The 18,418-nt window shown below is 47.7% G+C and overlaps 1 protein-coding gene across 3 annotated transcripts in view; it reads right to left on the reverse strand.

Moving 5' to 3' along the window:
* LOC143766430 (uncharacterized) overlaps positions 1 to 18,218 on the reverse strand; it is a 63,305-nt gene extending 45,087 nt beyond the window's left edge. Inside the window, exon 1 of one of the 3 annotated variants that reach the window (XM_077254108.1) lies at positions 18,056 to 18,218. Coding sequence is in view for 1 of the 3 variants with exons in the window: in XM_077254111.1 (XP_077110226.1) it covers positions 11,934 to 12,035 (102 nt within the window). In the remaining 2 variants the exon portion in view is untranslated. Of the gene's footprint in view, positions 1 to 11,933; positions 12,071 to 18,055 lie in introns of those variants that run through there. The other 2 variants (XM_077254107.1, XM_077254111.1) reach the window with 2 other exon arrangements.
* Positions 18,219 to 18,418: the final 200 nt, after the last annotated feature.

The raw sequence follows: 18,418 nt of genomic DNA on the forward strand, positions 1-18,418 counted from the left end.
GTGGTCCATGTTGTAGACCTATCCGTTTGCCTTCTTTTGCCAAACGGTCTCCTTTTAAAGGCCCTCCTATAAAAGTGAATAGAAGAGTCAGGAAAAGCCTTTTTCCTGTCATTTGCTTTCTTTAGTATGTCGTCTAGAGTTTTACCAAAGAGGAACTCACCCTCACATGGGATGGCGCATATTTTAGATTTTGATTGCGCATCGCCTTTCCAGCTTTTCATCCATAGTGCACGCCTTGCGTTGTTTACCAGACCTGCAGATCTTGCTGCTAACCGAAGGGTGTCCGCGGATGCGTCTGCCATAAAGGCTGCTGCGCCCCGTATCAGGGGGATAGCTGCCCGTAATTTATCTCTTGAGATTTTATTCTCAATTTGCTGGTCCAGTTGATCGATCCATATAAGCATCGATCTGGCTGTGCAAGTGCTTGCGACTGCTGGCTTAAATATTCCTGTAGTTGCCTCCCAGGATCTTTTAAGGGAGGACTCGGCTTTACGATCCAGAGGGTCAGAGAGCAGTCCCGCATCTTCTACAGGTAAGGTTGACTGCTTCGAGGTAGAGGCTACAGCTGCGTCAACTTTAGGGACGTTTGTCCATGTAAGAAGCTCGTCGTCACTAAACGGGTATTTACGTTTTGACGATGAGGGTAGAAAGCTTCTCTGATCCTGCTTTTCCCACTCCCTTTTTACTAATGCTTTTACTGCTGGTATGACCGGAAAGCATCTCCTTTTTCTCTCCGCCAAACCCGCAAACATTATGTCCTGCGTGGTTTGTGCCCCTTTGGACTCTTCACACCCCATAGTGTCTCGTATCGATTTTACTAAATTGTCCACACTCTCCACTGGGAAACAAGGACGTCCCTCAATTTCAGACGATGAAGATGATGATGATGATGATGATGATAGGGAGGCGTCTGAATATACAACCTGGTCACTATCTGAATCTGACAAGGGTGTTGGTATTTTAGGTTTGGTTTTAGGAGGCTTATCTTGGGACATAGCTCTTAATTCTTCCCTTATAATGGTACGCAAGTCCGTAACGGACATTGCCGCTCCTTGTGTGGTTTCGGTTATGCAGTCCTGGCAGAGCTTTTTGGGGTATGAGTCGGGTAGGGGCTGGCTACATAAAGCGCATTCCCTATGTTTTGTTTTTTGTCGCTTTTTAACCTGACCCGAGGTGTGCTGACGAGAGAAGGAGGAAGAGAGAGAGAGAGGGGAAATAGCATTAGCTTAATAGGTAGAGTCACTCACACTCACCCAGTGAAGCTGAAAATACCGGATCAGAAGCCCGAGATCCTGTCCTGGATCTGACCACCGAGCCGCTCTTATGACCGGTGTCTGAAGATCCTTTGCTGGGACGATCCTTGGCGGGGGGTACTTGGTCTCCTGTTTCAGGGTCCATGGCACCTGGGGATGACATCTTGCATCGCCAAATAATGGTGCTGTTTTGATTTATATATGGCGCCTAAGCGTCCTCCGTATTGCGCATGCGCAAGGGCCGCGCCTCCCCCCCGCCTGCTGGCCGCAGCTCGGACACTCCGGAAGTTCTACTATACTTCCGGGTGAATCATTGGTGGTGGTCGGCGCATGCGCAGTCCGGGATCCAGCCTCGGACCCACCTGATCGGCGAGGATTCCGGCGCCTGCTTCTGCCACCCGCTTTCGGAAATGATGCCCGGCGGCCTCACCCGGACCAGGTCATCATCCGGGGCTTCTGTCAGGCGAGGAGGGAGCCGTCAAACGGATCTCCCCCGACGCTGCCTCTGGACTGCAGCCCCTGCCGTTCTTAAAGATACCGCACAGGCGGCGTGCATGCCCAGGTATTCTCTTCATAGAAATCCTGTCGTTCCCGCAGGAACAGGAAACCTAAACTGAGGAGGAGAGGCGGACCGCCCCCTTTTATTTCTCAATAGGTTTCCTGTTCCTGCGGGGCGGATCCCTCTCTCTCCAGTGGGGTGCTGTCGTGGCGAAGAGTAAAAACTGTTATTTCCTGCAGAAATGAGTCCTGACTGGAAGAAATGATGGCGGTCTGTGCTGGATGAAAGATGAAGGACGTCACCTAGAGACGTCACTGGTGAGTCAGTGTTACCTATACACTGACACTATAAACTGTATACTATATACAGAGGTCCTGTGTACAATGTCACCAGTGATCACTGTATTACCTATACATTATATACAGAGCTCCTGTGTATAATACCACCAGTGATCTCTGTATAACCTCTACACAGACACTGCATACTAAGTACAGATCTCCTGTGAATACTGGCACTTATGGTGATAGTGGTGATAGTATTGTGGTTTTTTTTGTTTGTTTTTTTATTACTGATCAGTATTGTAGTATTCAGTCACTATGTGGTGGTAATATGTGGTCTGGAAATGGTGTTGCGGTATTTGTCCCTTTTATGTGCTATTTGGTCACCAAGTGGTGGTAATATGTGGTCTTGATATGGTGCGGTGGTATTTGTCCCTTGTATGTAGTATTATTCGGTCACTATTAGGGTTGAGCGACCTTTACTTTTATAGGATCGGGTCGGGTTTCACGAAACCCGACTTTTTCAAAAGTCGGGTCGAGTGAAATCAGCCGATCCTATAAAAAAGTCGGGGTCGGGGTCGGCCGAAACTCGAAACCCAATGCAGTGCATTGGGTTTCCAATGGTTCCCAGGGTCTGAAGGAGCGGAAACTCTCCTTCAGGCCCTGGGATCCATATTGAAGTGTAAAATAAAGAATTAAAATAAAAAATATCGCTATACTTACCCTCTGATGCACCCTGGTACTAACCGGGAACCTTCCTTCCTTAGAATCAGCCTTCCAGGACCTTGCGGTGATGTCGCGGTGACGTCGCGGCTTGTGATTGGTCGCGCGGCCGCCCATGTGACCGCTCGCGCGACCAATCACAAGCCGCGACGTCACCGTGACGTCACTGAAGGTCCTGGAAGGGCTGATTCTTAGGAAGGAAGGCTGCCGGAAAGAAGCCGAGGGTGAGCATATTCCTATTAGGTATATACTTTCCCTCGGACGCGCACTGCTTCTTTCCGGCAGCCTTCCTTCCTAAGAATCAGCCCTTCCAGGACCTTCGGTGACGTCACGGTGACGTCACGGTGACGTCGCGGCTTGTGATTGGTCGCGCGAGCGGTCACATGGGCGGCCGCGCGACCAATCACAAGCCGCGACGTCACCGCGACGTCACCGCAAGGTCCTGGAAGGCTGATTCTAAGGAAGGAAGGTTCCCGGTTAGTACCAGGGCACATCAGAGGGTAAGTATAGCGATATTTTTTATTTTAATTCTTTATTTTACACTTAAATCTGAATTCCGATACCAATTCCCGATATCTTAAACATATCGGGAATCGGTATCGGAATTCCGATTCCAGTTTCAGAAGATCGCCGACTTCATGGCCGACCCCACACAGGGGTCGGGTCGGGTTTCATGAAACCCGACTTTGCCAAAAGTCGGCGACTTCTGAAAATTGCCGACCCGTTTCGCTCAACCCTAGTCACTATGTGGTCTGGTCATGGTGTGGTGGTATTTATTCCTGTATGTGGTATTATTGGTCTTGGTATAGTGGATTGTGTTGTGTATGGCGGTCATTTGTGCTCTCTGATAATAATTAGGAGAAGATTCTTTATTTCCATTAGAGTTTTAATACTTTGTACACAGCGGCGGAGATGCACTTACAGGGGGTTTCCTGTGGAAAAAAGTAATCACCTCTCCACAGGATAAGTGATAACGTATTGATTGGTGGGGGTCTGACTGCTTGGACCCATTGAGCAAAATGTGGAACTTTTTATCCCCATTAGACTGGAGTGGTATGTCCGACTAGATCACTGATCCATCCATTCACTCTGTGGCTGCACTTGTTTTTTTCTGGAAGCCCCAAAGAGAATGAATGGAGCTGCGGTCAGGAATCCCACCTGCCGCTGCATTTTAAAATAGTCATAAAAGTGTCCTGTCAGGGATAAAACTTCCCCATTCTTCCAATCGGTGCAGTTTCTAATGGTCGGATCTAAGCGATCACCTATCCTGTGGAGCCCATGGATCAGTGATAACTTGTTTTAACCAAGAACCCCATTAATGTAAACTACCGTAATTATACATCCCAGTTATTGGGGCGCACAGTAGATGTGCAGCAGCCGCCGGTGTTTTACAGCCAATGCTCCACTATAATGACAGATATTTGCATATAGCTGTAGGGTGGGCCCCTAGAGTCCATTCCTCTGGTGGGCCCCAGACACCCCAGTCCGACGCTGATCACATACATAGCCATCAGCTTTTGTTTTAACCAAAAGATGTTTTAAGCCTGCCACCACGACAAGGTAGACTCTTGCTCTAACTAGAGGAATCTGACTAAAGGAACCGTTGGTGACTATCGGTCTGCACTTGGACCGCGGTGCATGGACCGGCTGCGGGTCTCCTGACCTGAACACGGCAGCCTCACAGCACGTATGAGGATGCTGGTCAGGTGATCGGTGCACAGTCCATGCACTGCTGTGCGAGCGTAGACCGATTTCCCCATTTCAAAAATTACACTGCCATAATAATAATGATGCTTTCCAATCATATATACTCACTTGCATCAATAATTCTCCACCCCACTTCCCAACGCCAACCAAAACTTTTAAGTTACTGGATGATCCTAAGCAGCTGCCTGATGTTGTAATTGGGCATTAGGTTTTGCATCAGCTCAGGCTCATCCAGTAACATATATACATTGCTGTTGGGGAGTGGGAGGGGGAAGGAATGATTGTATCATACAATCACATTCTGAAATGGTGGACAAATGAATACATGGACTTGTTATTTACTCACACAGCCGATGTTGCCACCGAACCCACCACCCAGTCAAGAAGAATCTATTGGTCGCCTCAGCCTGCCCACCAAATAAATGGAAACAGTGTATATAATTGCATTATTTGGGTTCCTGCAGAACTGGGCCAACTTCTCAGTTGGCTACAGGCTCTACGCTAGGGACGGGCTGCACCTCAATGGGGAAGGTGCAGCGTGCTGGGGGAGAAAATGGCTAGAAGGTTGGAGGAGTGTTTAAACTAGGGATTGGGGGGGAGGGTATTCAATTTATAGGAGGGGAAGATAGTGCAGATAGAGACCTGGGCACAAATAAGGAAGTTCGGGGTGGCGGTGGCATGGGGGGTGGGGTTAGAACAGTTAATAATTTAAGAAAGAATAGAGGTACAGAGAGGAACATCAAGTTCATGTATACTAATGCCAGAAGCCTCGCTGTTGTGAATTTGCTTTTTGCTCCCTCTAGTGGTTACTAGTTTTTTGACTCTGGTCTTTCTGTCATTCCCTTTATCCGCACCTGGGTCGTTAGTTAGGGGTGTTGCTATATAAGCTCCCTTGAGCTTCAGTTCTATGCCTGGCAACGTAGTTATCAGAGCTAGTCTGCTGTGCTCTTCTCTACTGATCCTGGTTCCAGTTATATCAGCTAAGTCTGCCTTTTGCTTTTTGCTATTTGTTTTGGTTTTGTATTTTTGTCCAGCTTTTTCCAAATCTATATCCTGACCTTTGCTGGAAGCTCTAGGGGGCTGGTGTTCTCCCCCCGGACCGTTAGTCGGTTCGGGGGTTCTTGAATTTCCAGTGTGGATTTTGATAGGGTTTTTGTTGACCATATAAGTTACCTTTCTTTATTCTGCTATCAGTAAGCGGGCCTCTCTGTGCTAAACCTGGTTCATTTCTGTGTTTGTCATTTCCTCTTACCTCACCGTTATTATTTGTGGGGGGCTTCTATCCAGCTTTGGGGTCCCCTTCTCTGGAGGCAAGAAAGGTCTTTGTTTTTCCTCTACTAGGGGTAGCTAGATTCTCCGGCTGGCGCGTGTCATCTAGAATCAACGTAGGAATGATCCCCGGCTACTGCTAGTGTTGGCGTTAGGAGTAGATATATGGTCAACCCAGTTACCACTGCCCTATGAGCTGGATTTTTGTATTCTGCAGACTTCCACGTTCCTCTGAGACCCTCGCCATTGGGGTCATAACACCTCGCCAACAAAATGAACGAATTAGAACTAATGTTGTTAGAGCATAATTATGACATGGTGGGGATATCTGAGACATGGCTGGATGAGAGCCATGACTGGGCTGTTAAAGGGAACCTGTCACCCCCAAAATGGAAAGGTCAGAGAGGCCCGGCGCCTGCGCACTGCAGTACTTTGCTCTGCCCTCAAAAGGGCAGACAAAGTACGCCTGCGCCGGAGCCGCGGCGTAAAGACCCGAAGAGGACGTCATGGAATGAAGATGGGAGAGCCGGAGCGGACCGAATACACCCATCCGACCGGACCACAGCGGGACCGCCCCTGGGTGAGTATAATCTAACGTCTTTTTCTCCTCTTTCAGGTAACATCGGGGGCTTATCTACAGCATTACAGAATGCTGTAGATAAGCTCCTGATGCCGGTGAGCTTACCTCACCAGCCATTTTGGGGGTGACAGGTTCCCTTTAACTTGCAGGGTTATAGTCTGTTCAGAAATGACCGTACAGATAAGCGAGGGGGAGGTGTGTGTCTATATGTAATATCGTCCTTAAAACCCATCCGGCGTGATAGTATAGGTGAATTTAATGAAAATGTAGAGTCCCTGTGGGTGGAGATAAGGGGAGGGGGAGAAAATAATAAATTACTGATGGGGGTTTGTTATAAATCTCCAAAAATAATGGAAGCAATGGAGAATATCCTCGTAAAGCAAATAGATGAATCTGTGACTCAAGGAGAAGTCATTATTATGGGGGCCTTCAACTACCCTGAAATAGATTGGGGAACAGAAACCTGCAGTTGCAGCAAAGGTAATCAGTTTTTGACAACTATGAGAGACAATTATCTTTCACAACTGGTTCAGGACACAACAAGAAGGGGGGCACTGCTAGACCTAATATTAACAAACAGGCCAGACCGCATATCAAATATAAGGGTTGGGGTCACTGTGGGAACAGTGATCACAAAATAATAAGTTTTCCTGTATCCTTTAATAAGATGTGTAGTAGGGGGGTGACAAGGACACTAAACTTCAGGAGGGCAAATTTCCAACGGATGAGAGAGGATCTTGGTGCAATTAACTGGGACGATATCATGAGACATAAAAATACACAAAGAAAATGGGAGACATTTATTAGCATCCTGGATAGGACCTGTGCACAGTATATACCGTATGGGAATAAACATACTAGAAATAGGAGGAAACCAATATGGCTAAATAGAGCTGTAAGGGGCGCAATAAGTGACAAAAAGAAAACATTTAGAGAATTAAAGGAAGTAGGTAGTGAGGAGGCATTAAATAAATACAAAAAATTAAATAAATTCTGTAAAAAGCAAATCAAGGCAGTAAAAATTGAGACAGACTCATTGCCAGAGAGAGTAAAAATAATCCCAAAATATTCTTTAACTACATAAATAGTAAGAAACTAAAAAATGACAGTGTTGGCCCCCTTAAAAATAGTCTGGGTGAAATGGTGGATGAGGATGAAGAAAAAGCCAATATGCTAAATGACTTTTTTTCATCAGTATTTACAAAAGAAAATCCCATGGCAGACAAAATGACTGGTGATAAAAATTCCCAACTAAATGTCACCTGCTTAACACAGCTGGAAGTACGGCGGCATCTAAAAATCACTAAAATTGACAAATCTCCGGGCTCGGATGGGATACACCCCTGAGTACTGCAGGAATGAAGTACAGTCATTGATAGACCATTATTTGTAATCTTTACAGACTCCATAATAACAGGGTCTGTACCACAGGACTGGCGTATAGCAAATGTGGTGCCATATTCAAAAAGGGGACAAAAACTGAACTCGGTAATTATAGGCCAGTAAACTTAAAGGGCACCTGTCACCCCGTTTTTTCGGTATGAGATAAAAATACCGTTAAATAGGGCCTGAGCTGTGCATTACAATAGTGTAGTTTGTGGACCCTGATTCCCCACCTATGCTGCCGAAATACGTTACCAAAGTAGTCGTTTTCGCCTGTCAATCAGGCTGGTCAGGTCAAAAGGGTGTGGTGTCCTCCCCCAGATCTTGCGTAGTTTTCCGTTGGTGGCGTAGTGGTGTGCGCATGTCCAAGGTCCCGAATCCTCTGCCAGGGGTGTGAAAACAGCAGCGATGTCCGTTATTCCATTGGTGGTCGTGGGCGCGGCCATCTTGCTTTGGCTGCGCGTGCGCAGAAGCGGCGCTCTGCTGGCCGCGGCTTCAGGAAAATGGCCGCGGGCATCCGCGCGTGCGCAGATGGCTATCGCGGCGGCCATTTTCGTGAAGCCGAGATGCGAACTCTGCTTCACGAAAATGGCGACAGGGTGACAGGTTCCCTTTAACCTCTACTGTGGGTAAAATCCTGGAGGGAATTCTAAGGGATGCTATACTGGAGTATCTGAAGAGGAATAACCTCATGACCCAGTATCAGCACGGGTTTACTAGGGACCGTTCATGTCAGACTAATTTGATCAGCTTCTATGAAGAGGTAAGTTCCGGATTGGACCAAGGGAACCCAGTAGATGTAGTGTATATGGACTTTTCAAAAGCTTTTGATAGGGTGCCACACAAAAGGTTGTTACATAAAATGAGAATAATGGGGATAGGGGAAAATATGTGTAAGTGGGTTGAGAGCTGGCTCAGGGATAGGAAACAAAGGGTGGTTATTACACTCGGACTGGGTCACGGTTAGCAGTGGGGTACCACAGGGGTTAGTATTGGGCCCTCTTCTTTTTAACATATTTATTAATGACCTTGTAGGGGGCATTCAGAGTAGAATTTCAATATTTGCAGATGACACTAAACTCTGCAGGGTAATCAATACAGGGGAGGACAATTTTATATTACAGGATGATTTATGTAAACTAGAAGCTTGGGCTGATAAATGGCAAATGAGCTTTAATGGAGATAAATGTAAGGTCATGCACTTGGGTAGAAGTAATAAGATGTATAACTATGTGCATAATTAAAACTCTGGGCAAAACCGTCAATGAATAAGACCTGGGTGTATGGGTGGATGACAAACTCCTATTCAGTGGCCTGTGTCAGACAGCTGCTACAAAGGCAAATAAAATAATGGGATGCATTAAAAGAGGCATAGATGCTCATGAGGAGAACATAATTTTACCTCTATACAAGTCACTAGTTCGACCACACTTAGAATACTGTGCACAGTTCTGGTCTCAGACGTATAAGAAAGACATAGCTGAACTAGAGCGGGTGCAGAGAAGAGCGACCAAGGTTATTAGAGGACTGGGGGGTCTACAATACCAAGATAGATTATTACACTTGGGGCTATTTAGTTTGGTAAAATGAAGGCTAAGGGGTGATCTTATTTTAATGTATAAATATATGAGGGAACAGTACAAAGACCTTTCTGATGATCTTTTTAATCATAGACCTGAGACAGGGACAAGGGAGCATCCTCTACGTCTGGAGGAAAGAAGGTTTAAGCATAATAACAGACGCGGATTCTTTACTGTAAGAGCAGTGAGACTATGGAACTCTCTGCCGTATGATGTTGTAATGAGGGATTCATCACTAAAATTTAAGAGGGGACTGGATGCCTTTCTGGAAAAGTATAAACACTAGATGCCTTGATAGGGCGTTGATCCAGGGAACTAGTCTGATTGCCGTATGTGGAGTCGGGAAGGAATTTTTTTCCCCAATGTGGAGCTTACTCTTTGCCACATGGGTTTTTTTTTGCCTTCCTCTGAATCAACATGTTAGGGCATGTTAGGTTAGGCTATGGGTTGAATTAGATGGACTTAAAGTCTTCCTTCAACCTTAATAACTATGTAACTATATATATAATCACTCATTATGCAAAACTAAAAAATATCTTTATTGGTATTTATTAAAAATCTATAAATTCTAGAACATAAATACACCTCAAAACTTAACTCAAAGTGATCATATAAAAAATAAAAAGTAGTCAACGGTAAAGGGGTGATCACCCCATTTATTTACTACCCAGGTTAATACGCAGATGGAGATCGCGGCGGCCATTTTCCTAAAGCCGAGTTTGCATCTCGGCTTCAGGAAAATGGCCGCCGCGATCTCCATCTGCGCACGCGCGGCATCCCGCGGCCATTTTCCTGAAGCCCCGGGAAGCAGAGCACTCCATCTGCGCACACGCGGCCTCAGGAAGATGGCCGCCGCCACCGATAAACCGGTGAATAGCGCAGATCGCGCTCTTTTTCTGCCACTGCGCAGTGCATTCGGTAGTTGCGCATGCGCGAACCACTACGCCAACGCCGGGAAGAAAAGCAAGAGGTGGGGGAGAAACAGTGATTTCACCACGCCCATTTGACCAGACCTGCGTGATTGACAGCTGAAAACGGCGACTTTACTAAGGTATTTTGGCAGCAAAGGTGGGGAATCAGGGGATAATAAAGGCACTATTGTACAGCACAGCTCAGGCCCTATTGAACACTATTCTTACCTCATATTGAAAAAACGGGGTGACAGGTTCCCTTTAACCTAACTCTCCCTGTGTGGCCCATTCAAAAACCTTAAACCATAATCAGGTTCCTCGCATCATGTTCTCATACACTTTATGCAGTTAATAGCCTCTGTGTCTGTACTGTTACATATTTAGGCTGTTAACCGGTTCATGCAGCTTTACATGAACACCTGATCCTTACACTATGGTTGGTCCGAACAACGAAAGCAATTGTTACCATCCACCTCTCGTGTCTCCCCTTTTCCTCATAGTTTGTAAGCTTGCGAGCAGCAGGGCCCTCATTCCTCTTGGTATCTGTTTTGAACTGTGATTTCTGTTATGCTGTAATGTCTATTGTCTGTACATGTCCCCTCTATAATGTAAAGCGCTGCGGAATATGTTGGATCTATGTAAATACAATATTATTATTATTGTTTATTTTACTCACTTTTATAGCACCATTAATTCCACAACTGTTTACACTTGTCATCTATTCTTGTTTGCGACCTGTTTGTAGAGGTTGACACCCTCTTGAAATGCAATCGTCGACTAGCCCTGGTTGTCCTCGCCATCTCCTCAGCCTCCCCGCAGTAGATTCCTCTTGCGGAATGCAGACTCACCCTAGCAGCCTCCACCAATGGGACGCAGACTCCCCGCAACAGGTTCCCCATGCAGGACGCAGACTCAACCTACCAATCTCCACCTGCTGGAAGCACACTCCCCTTAGCACCCATCCCCTACTAGCCTCCCCTCACTCCACTGAGCAGCCTCCCCTCACCCTGTTGGATGCAGCCCCAGTCCATGACTGGGGGCCATGTCCAACAGGGCTCAGGGGGAGACTAGTGGGGGCTGCAGGGTCCAGGGGGAGGCTAGTGGGGACTGGGGGCTGCAGGGTCCAGGGGGAGGCTAGTGAGAACTGGGGGAGGCTAGTGGGAGCTGTAGGGTCCAGGGGGGAGGATAGTGGGGGCTGCAGGGCCCAGGAGAAGGCTAGTGGGGGGCTGCAGGGTCCAGGGGGAGGCTAGTTGGGGCTGGGGGCTGCGGGTACAGGGGGGGCTAGTGGGGACTGGGGAGGCTAGTGGGAGCTGTAGGGTCCAGGGGGAGGCTAATGGGGGCTGCAGGGCCCAGGGGAAGGCTAGTGGGGACTGGGGGCTGCAGGATTCAGGGGAGAGGCTACTGGTGGGCTGCAGGGCAAAGGGGGAGGCTAGTGGGGGCTGGGGGCCGCAAGGCCCAGGGGAAGGCTAGTGGGGACTGGGGGCTTCAGGGTCCAGGGGGAGGCTAGTGGGGGCTTCAGGGTCCAGGGGGAGGCTGGTGGGGCTTCAGGGTCCAGGGGGAGGCTGGTGGGGCTTCAGGGACCAGGGGCAGGCTAGTGGGGGCTGCAGGGTCCAGGGGGAAGGCTAGTGGGGGCTGGCAGTCCCCACTCTCCTCCCCTGAACCCTGTTGGACGCAGACCCCAGTCACCACTCGCCTTCCCTCATCAGCCACACGCTGCCAGGCGCAGCCACCTGAAGCATCTTCTGCTTACCAGATTCAGAGAGACAGGCCACAGTCTCCTCACGTTACTCTGCCTGACTGCCCGCTGCTGCCTCCTCAGCCTACTTTGTCTGCCCACCGACACCTGGCACATCGCATGCTGCTCTGCTCGGAATGAGGAAGTGCGATCACGAGCAGCGTGACGTCAGGACAATGATGCACCCGGGCCGGCCGCTGCAACTTAAAGGTACAGAGGCCATTTTCGGCCGCCCGATGCATTAACACTGTAGGTGTATCTTTAACACTAGGACTACTGGACTCGTGACCACGACTAGAACTACTGAATGTGCAAGTAGTCAAGATGACTATACCAGTAGTCCAAGTGTTAAATCCCACAGTGTTGTTATGCATCGGGAGTTCGGCAGAATAGAACAAAATGTCCAGGGGCCCGATGAACAGAAACAAAGAGAGGGGGGCCCGAGTGGAGTGAGTTGCCAGAATGTTCGGGCTCCCCTTTTTGCCTCTGACCACCGGGCCCCAAACTGTAGTAAGGGCAGTAATGCCCTGATGGTGGCCCTGGATGAATCTGTGATTCAAGGAGAAGTCATTATTATGGGGGGCTTCAACTACCCTGAAATAGATTGGGGAACAGAAACTTGAAGTTCCAGCAAAGGTAATCGGTTTTTGACAACTATGAGAGACAATTACCTTTCACAACTGGTTCAGGACCCAACAAGAAGAGGGGCACTGCTAGACCTAATATTAACAAACAGGCCAGACCGCATATCAAATATAAGGGTTGGGGGTCACTGGGGGAACAATGATCACAAAATAATAAGTTTTCCTGTATCCTTTAATAAGATGTGTAGTAGGGGGGTTACAAGGACACTAAACTTCAGGAGGGCAAATTTCCAACGGATGAGAGAGGATCTTGGTGCAATTAACTGGGACAATATCCTGAGACACAAAAATAAACAAAGAAAATGGGAGACGTTTATTAGCATCCTGGATAGGACCTGTGCACAGTATATACCGTATGGGAATAAACATACTAGAAATAGGAGGAAACCAATATGGCTAAATAGAGCTGTAAGGGGCGCTATAAGTGACAAAAATTAAAGGAAGTAGGTAGTGAGGAGGCATTAAATAAATACAAAAAATTAAATAAATTCTGTAAAAAGCAAATCAAGGCAGCAAGAATTGAGACAGAGAGACTCATTGCCACAGAGAGTAAAAATAATCCCAAAATATTCTTTAACTACATAAATAGTAAGAAACTAAAAAAATGACAGTGTTGGCCCCCTTAAAAATAGTCTGGGTGAAATGGTGGATGAGGATGAGGAAAAAGTAAATATGCTAAATAACTTTTTTTCATCAGTATTTACAAAAGAAAATCCCATGGCAGACAAAATGACTAGTGATAAAAATTCCCCATTAAATGTCACCTGCTTAACCCAGCAGGAAGTACGGCGGCATCTAAAAATCACTAAAATTGACAAATCTCCGGGCCCGGATGGGATACACCCCCCGAGTACTGCAGGAACTAAGTACAGTCATTGATAGACCATTATTTGTAATCTTTACAGACTCCATAATAACAGGGTCTGTACCACAGGACTGGCGTATAGCAAATGTGGTGCCAATATTCAAAAAAGGGGCAAAAACTGAACTCGGTAATTATAGGCCAGTAAGCTTAACCTCTACTGTGGGTAAAATCCTGGAGGGCATTCTATGGGATGCTATACTGGAGTATCTGAAGAGGAATAACCTCATGACCCAGTATCAGCATGGGTTTACTAGGTACCGTTCATGTCAGACTAATTTGATCAGCTTCTATGAAGAGGTAAGTTCCGGATTGGACCAAGGGAACCCAGTAGATGTAGTGTATATGGACTTTTCAAAAGCTTTTGATAGGGTGCCACACAAAAGGTTGTTACATAAAATGAGAATAATGGGGATAGGGGAAAATATGTGTAAGTGGGTTGAGAGCTGGCTCAGGGATAGGAAACAAAGGGTGGTTATTACACTCGGACTGGGTCACGGTTAGCAGTGGGGTACCACAGGGTTTAGTATTGGGCCCTCTTTTTTTAAACATATTTATTAATGACCTTGTAGGGGGCATTCAGAGTAGAATTTCAATATTTGCAGATGACACTAAACTCTGCAGGGTAATCAATACAGAGGAGGACAATTTTATATTACAGGATGATTTATGTAAACTAAAAGCTTGGGCTGATAAATGGCAAATGAGCTTTAATGGAGATAAATGTAAGGTCATGCACTTGGGCAGAAGTAATAAGATGTATAACTATGTGCTTAATTCTAAAACTCTGGGCAAAACCGTCAATGAAAAAGACCTGGGTGTATGGGTGGATGACAAACTCATATTCAGTGGCCAGTGTCAGGCAGCTGCTACAAAGGCAAATAAAATAATGGGAGGCATTAAAAGAGGCATAGATGCTCATTAGGAGAACATAATTTTACCTCTATACAAGTCGCTAGTTCGACCACACTTAGAATACGGTGCACAGTTCTGGACTCCGGTGTATAAGAAAGACATAGCTGAACTAGAGCGGGTGCAGAGAAGAGCGACCAAGGTTATTAGAGGACTGGGGGGTCTGCAATACCAAGATAGATTATTACACTTGGGGCTATTTAGTTTGGTAAAATGAAGGCTAAGGGGTGATCTTATTTTAATGTATAAATATATGAGGGGACAGTACAAAGACCTTTCTGATGATCTTTTTAATCATAGACCTGAGACAGGGACAAGGGGGCATCCTCTACGTCTGGAGGAAAGAAGGTTTAAGCATAATAACAGACGCGGATTCTTTACTGTAAGAGCAGTGAGACTATGGAACTCTCTGCCGTATGATCTTGTAATGAGGGACTCATCACTAAAATTAAAGAGGGGACTGGATGCCTTTCTGGAAAAGTATAATGTTACAGGGTATAAACACTAGATTCCTTGATAGGGCGTTGATCCAGGGAAGTAGTCTGATTGCCGTATGTGGAGTCGGGAAGGAATTTTTTTCCCCAAGGTGGAGCTTACTCTTTGCCACATGGGTTTTTTTTTGCCTTCCTCTGAATCAACATGTTAGGGCATGTTAGGTTAGGCTATGGGTTGAATTAGATGGACTTAAAGTCTTCCTTCAACCTTAATAAGTATGTAACTATATATATAATCACTGATTATGCAAAACTAAAAAATATCTTTATTGGTATTTATTACAAATCTATAAATTCTAGAACATAAATACACCTCAAAACTTAACTCAAAGTGATCATATAAAAAATAAAAAGTAGTCAACGGTAAAGGGGTGATCACCCCATTTATTTACTACCCAGGTTAATACGCAGATGGAGATCACGGCGGCCATTTTCCTGAAGCCGAGTTTGCATCTCGGCTTCAGGAAAATGGCCGCCGCGATCTCCATCTGCGCACGCGCGGCATCCCGCGGCCATTTTCTTGAAGCCCTGGGAAGCAGAGCACTCCATCTGCGCACGCGCGGCCTCAGGAAGATGGCCGCCGCCACCGATAAACCGGTGAATAGCGCAGATCGCGCTCTTTTTCTGCCGCTGTGCAGTGCATTCGGTAGTTGCGCATGCGCGAACCACTAAGCCAACGCCAGGAAGAAAAGCAAGAGGTGGGGGAGAAACAGTGATTTCACCACGCCCATTTGACCAGACCTGCGTGATTGACAGCCGAAAACGGCGACTTTACTAAGGTATTTTGGCAGCAAAGGTGGGGAATCAGGGGATAATAAAGGCACTATTGTACAGCACAGCTCAGGCCCTATTGAACACTATTCTTACCTCATATTGAAAAAACGGGGTGACAGGTTCCCTTTAACCTAACTCTCCCTGTGTGGCCCATTCAAAAACCTTAAACCATAATCAGGTTCCTCGCTGTTGTGAATTCCGTTCTCGGACTCCCTCCTGTGGTCATGAATGGTACTTTGGTTAGTTCTGCTCTTGGACTCCCTCTGGTGGCTTTGAGCGGAACTGCTGGTCACTGAGGTTGGCTTTCTCAGCTGCCCTCGTTATTGCTATGCTGGCTTTCCTATTTAACTCCACTCAGATCGTTACTTCATGCCAGCTGTCAATGTCTCAGTATTGGTTCAGATCTCTCTTGGACTTCTCTGAGGACCTGTCTACTCCAGCAGAAGCTAAGTCCTTGCTAGTTCATTTGTTGTTACTGCTTCATGAATATATTTCTTAGTACTGCTAAATTCTAGTCCAGCTTGCTATCATGATATTCCCTTGCTAGCTGGAAGCTCTGGGGGTGCAGAGTTGCACCTCCACACCGTGAGTCGGTGTGGGGGCCTTTTTGCATACTCTGCGTGGTTTTTGTAGTTTTTTGTGCTGACCGCATAGTTCCCTTTTCTATCCTCTGACTATTTAGTGAAGTCTGGCCTCCTTTGCTAAAACCTGTTTCATTCCTGTGTTTGTGACTTTCCTCTTGACTCACAGTCAATATATGTGGGGGGCTGCCTTTTCCTTTGGGGAATTTCTCTGAGGCAAGGTTAGGCTTCTATTTCTATCTTTAGGGGTAGTTAGCTCTTAGGCTGCGAAGAGACATCTAGGGAGAGTTAGGTACGCTCCACGGCTATTTCTATTGTGTGTGATAGGAGTAGGGTTTGCGGTCAGCAGAGTTCCCACTCCCCAGAGCTTGTCCCGATTTCTAGTTTACTCATCAGGTCATTCTGGGTGCTCCTAACCACCAGGTCCATAACACCTCGCATCATGTTCTCATACATTTTATGCAGTTAATAGCCTGTGTGTCTGTACTGTTACATATTTAGGCTGTTAACCGGTTCATGCAGCTTAACATGAGCACCTGATCCTTACACTATGGTTGGTCCGAACAACGAAAGCAATTGTTACCATCCACCTCTCGTGTCTCCCCTTTTCCTCATAGTTTGTAAGCAGGGCCCTCATTCCTCTTGGTATCTGTTTTGAACTGTGATTTCTGTTATGCTGTAATGTCTATTGTCTGTACATGTCCCCTCTATAATGTAAAGCGCTGCGGAATATGTTGGATCTAAATAAATACAATATTATTATTATTGTTTATTTTACTCACTTTTATAGCACCATTAATTCCACAACTCTTTACACTTGTCATCTATTCTTGTTTGCTACCTGTTCGTAGAGGTTGGCACCCTCTTGAAATGCAATCATCGACTAGCCCTGGTTGTCCTCGCCATCTCCTCAGCCTCCCCGCAGTAGATTCCTCTTGCGGAATGCAGACTCACCCTAGCAGCCTCCACCAATGGGACGCAGACTCCCCGCAACAGATTCCCCCTGCAGGACGCAGACTCACCCTAGCAATCTCCACCTGCTGGAAGCACACTCCCCTTAGCACCCATCCCCTACTAGCCCCCCCTCACTCCACTGAGCAGCCTCCCCTCACCCTGTTGGATGCAGCCCCCAGTCCCAACTAGCCTCCCCTGGGCCCTGTTGGATGCAGCCCCAGTCCATGACTGGGGGCCATGTCCAACAGGGCCCAGGGGGAGACTAGTGGGGGCTGCAGGGTCCAGGGGGAGGCTAGTGGGGACTGGGGGCTGCAGGGTCCAGGGGGAGCCTAGTGGGGACTGGGGGAGGCTAGTGGGAGCTGTAGGGTCCAGGGGGGAAGGCTAGTGGGGGCTGCAGGGCCCAGGGGAAGGCTAGTGGGGGCTGCAGGGTCCAGGGGGAGGCTAGTGGGGGCTGGGGGTTGCAGGGTACAGGGGGGGCTAGTGGGGACTGGGGAGGCTAGTGGGAGCTGTAGGGTCCAGGGGGGAGGCTAGTGGGGGCTGCAGGGCCCAGGGGAAGGCTAGTGGGGACTGGGGGCTGCCGGATTCAGGGGAGAGGCTAGTGGTGGGCTGCAGGGCAAAGGGGGAAGCTAGTGGGGGCAAGGGCTGCAAGGCCCATGGGGAGGATAGTGGGGACTGGGGGCTTCAGGGTCCAGGGGAGGCTAGTGGGGGCTTCAGGGTCCAGGGGGAGGCTGGTAGGGCTTCAGGGTCCAGGGGGAGGCTAGTGGGGGCTGCAGGGTTCAGGGGCAAGGCTAGTGGGGGCTGGCAGTCCCCACTATCCTCCCCTGAACCCTGTTGGATGCAGACCCCAGTCACCACTCGCCTTCCCTCATCAGCCACACGCTGCCAGGCGCAGCCACCTGAAGCATCTTCAGCTTACCAGATTCAGAGAGACAGGCCACAGTCTCCTCACGTTACTCTGCCTGACTGCCCGCTGCTGCCTCCTCAGCCTACTTTGTCTGCCCACCGACACCTGGCACATCGCACGCTGCTCTGCTCGGAATGAGGAAGTGCGATCACGAGCAGCGTGACGTCAGGACAATGATGCACCCAGGCCGGCCGCCGCAACTTAAAGGTACAGAGGCCATTTTCGGCCGCCCGATGCATTAACAACACTGTAGGTGTATCTTTAACACTAGGACTACTGGACTCGTGACCACGACTAGAACTACTGAATGTGCAAGTAGTCAAAATTACTATACCAGTAGTCCTAGTGTTAAATCCCACAGTGTTGTTATGCATC

The sequence above is a fragment of the Ranitomeya variabilis genome, chromosome 4, assembly GCF_051348905.1.
Source record: "Ranitomeya variabilis isolate aRanVar5 chromosome 4, aRanVar5.hap1, whole genome shotgun sequence".
NCBI lineage: Eukaryota > Metazoa > Chordata > Amphibia > Anura > Dendrobatidae > Ranitomeya > Ranitomeya variabilis.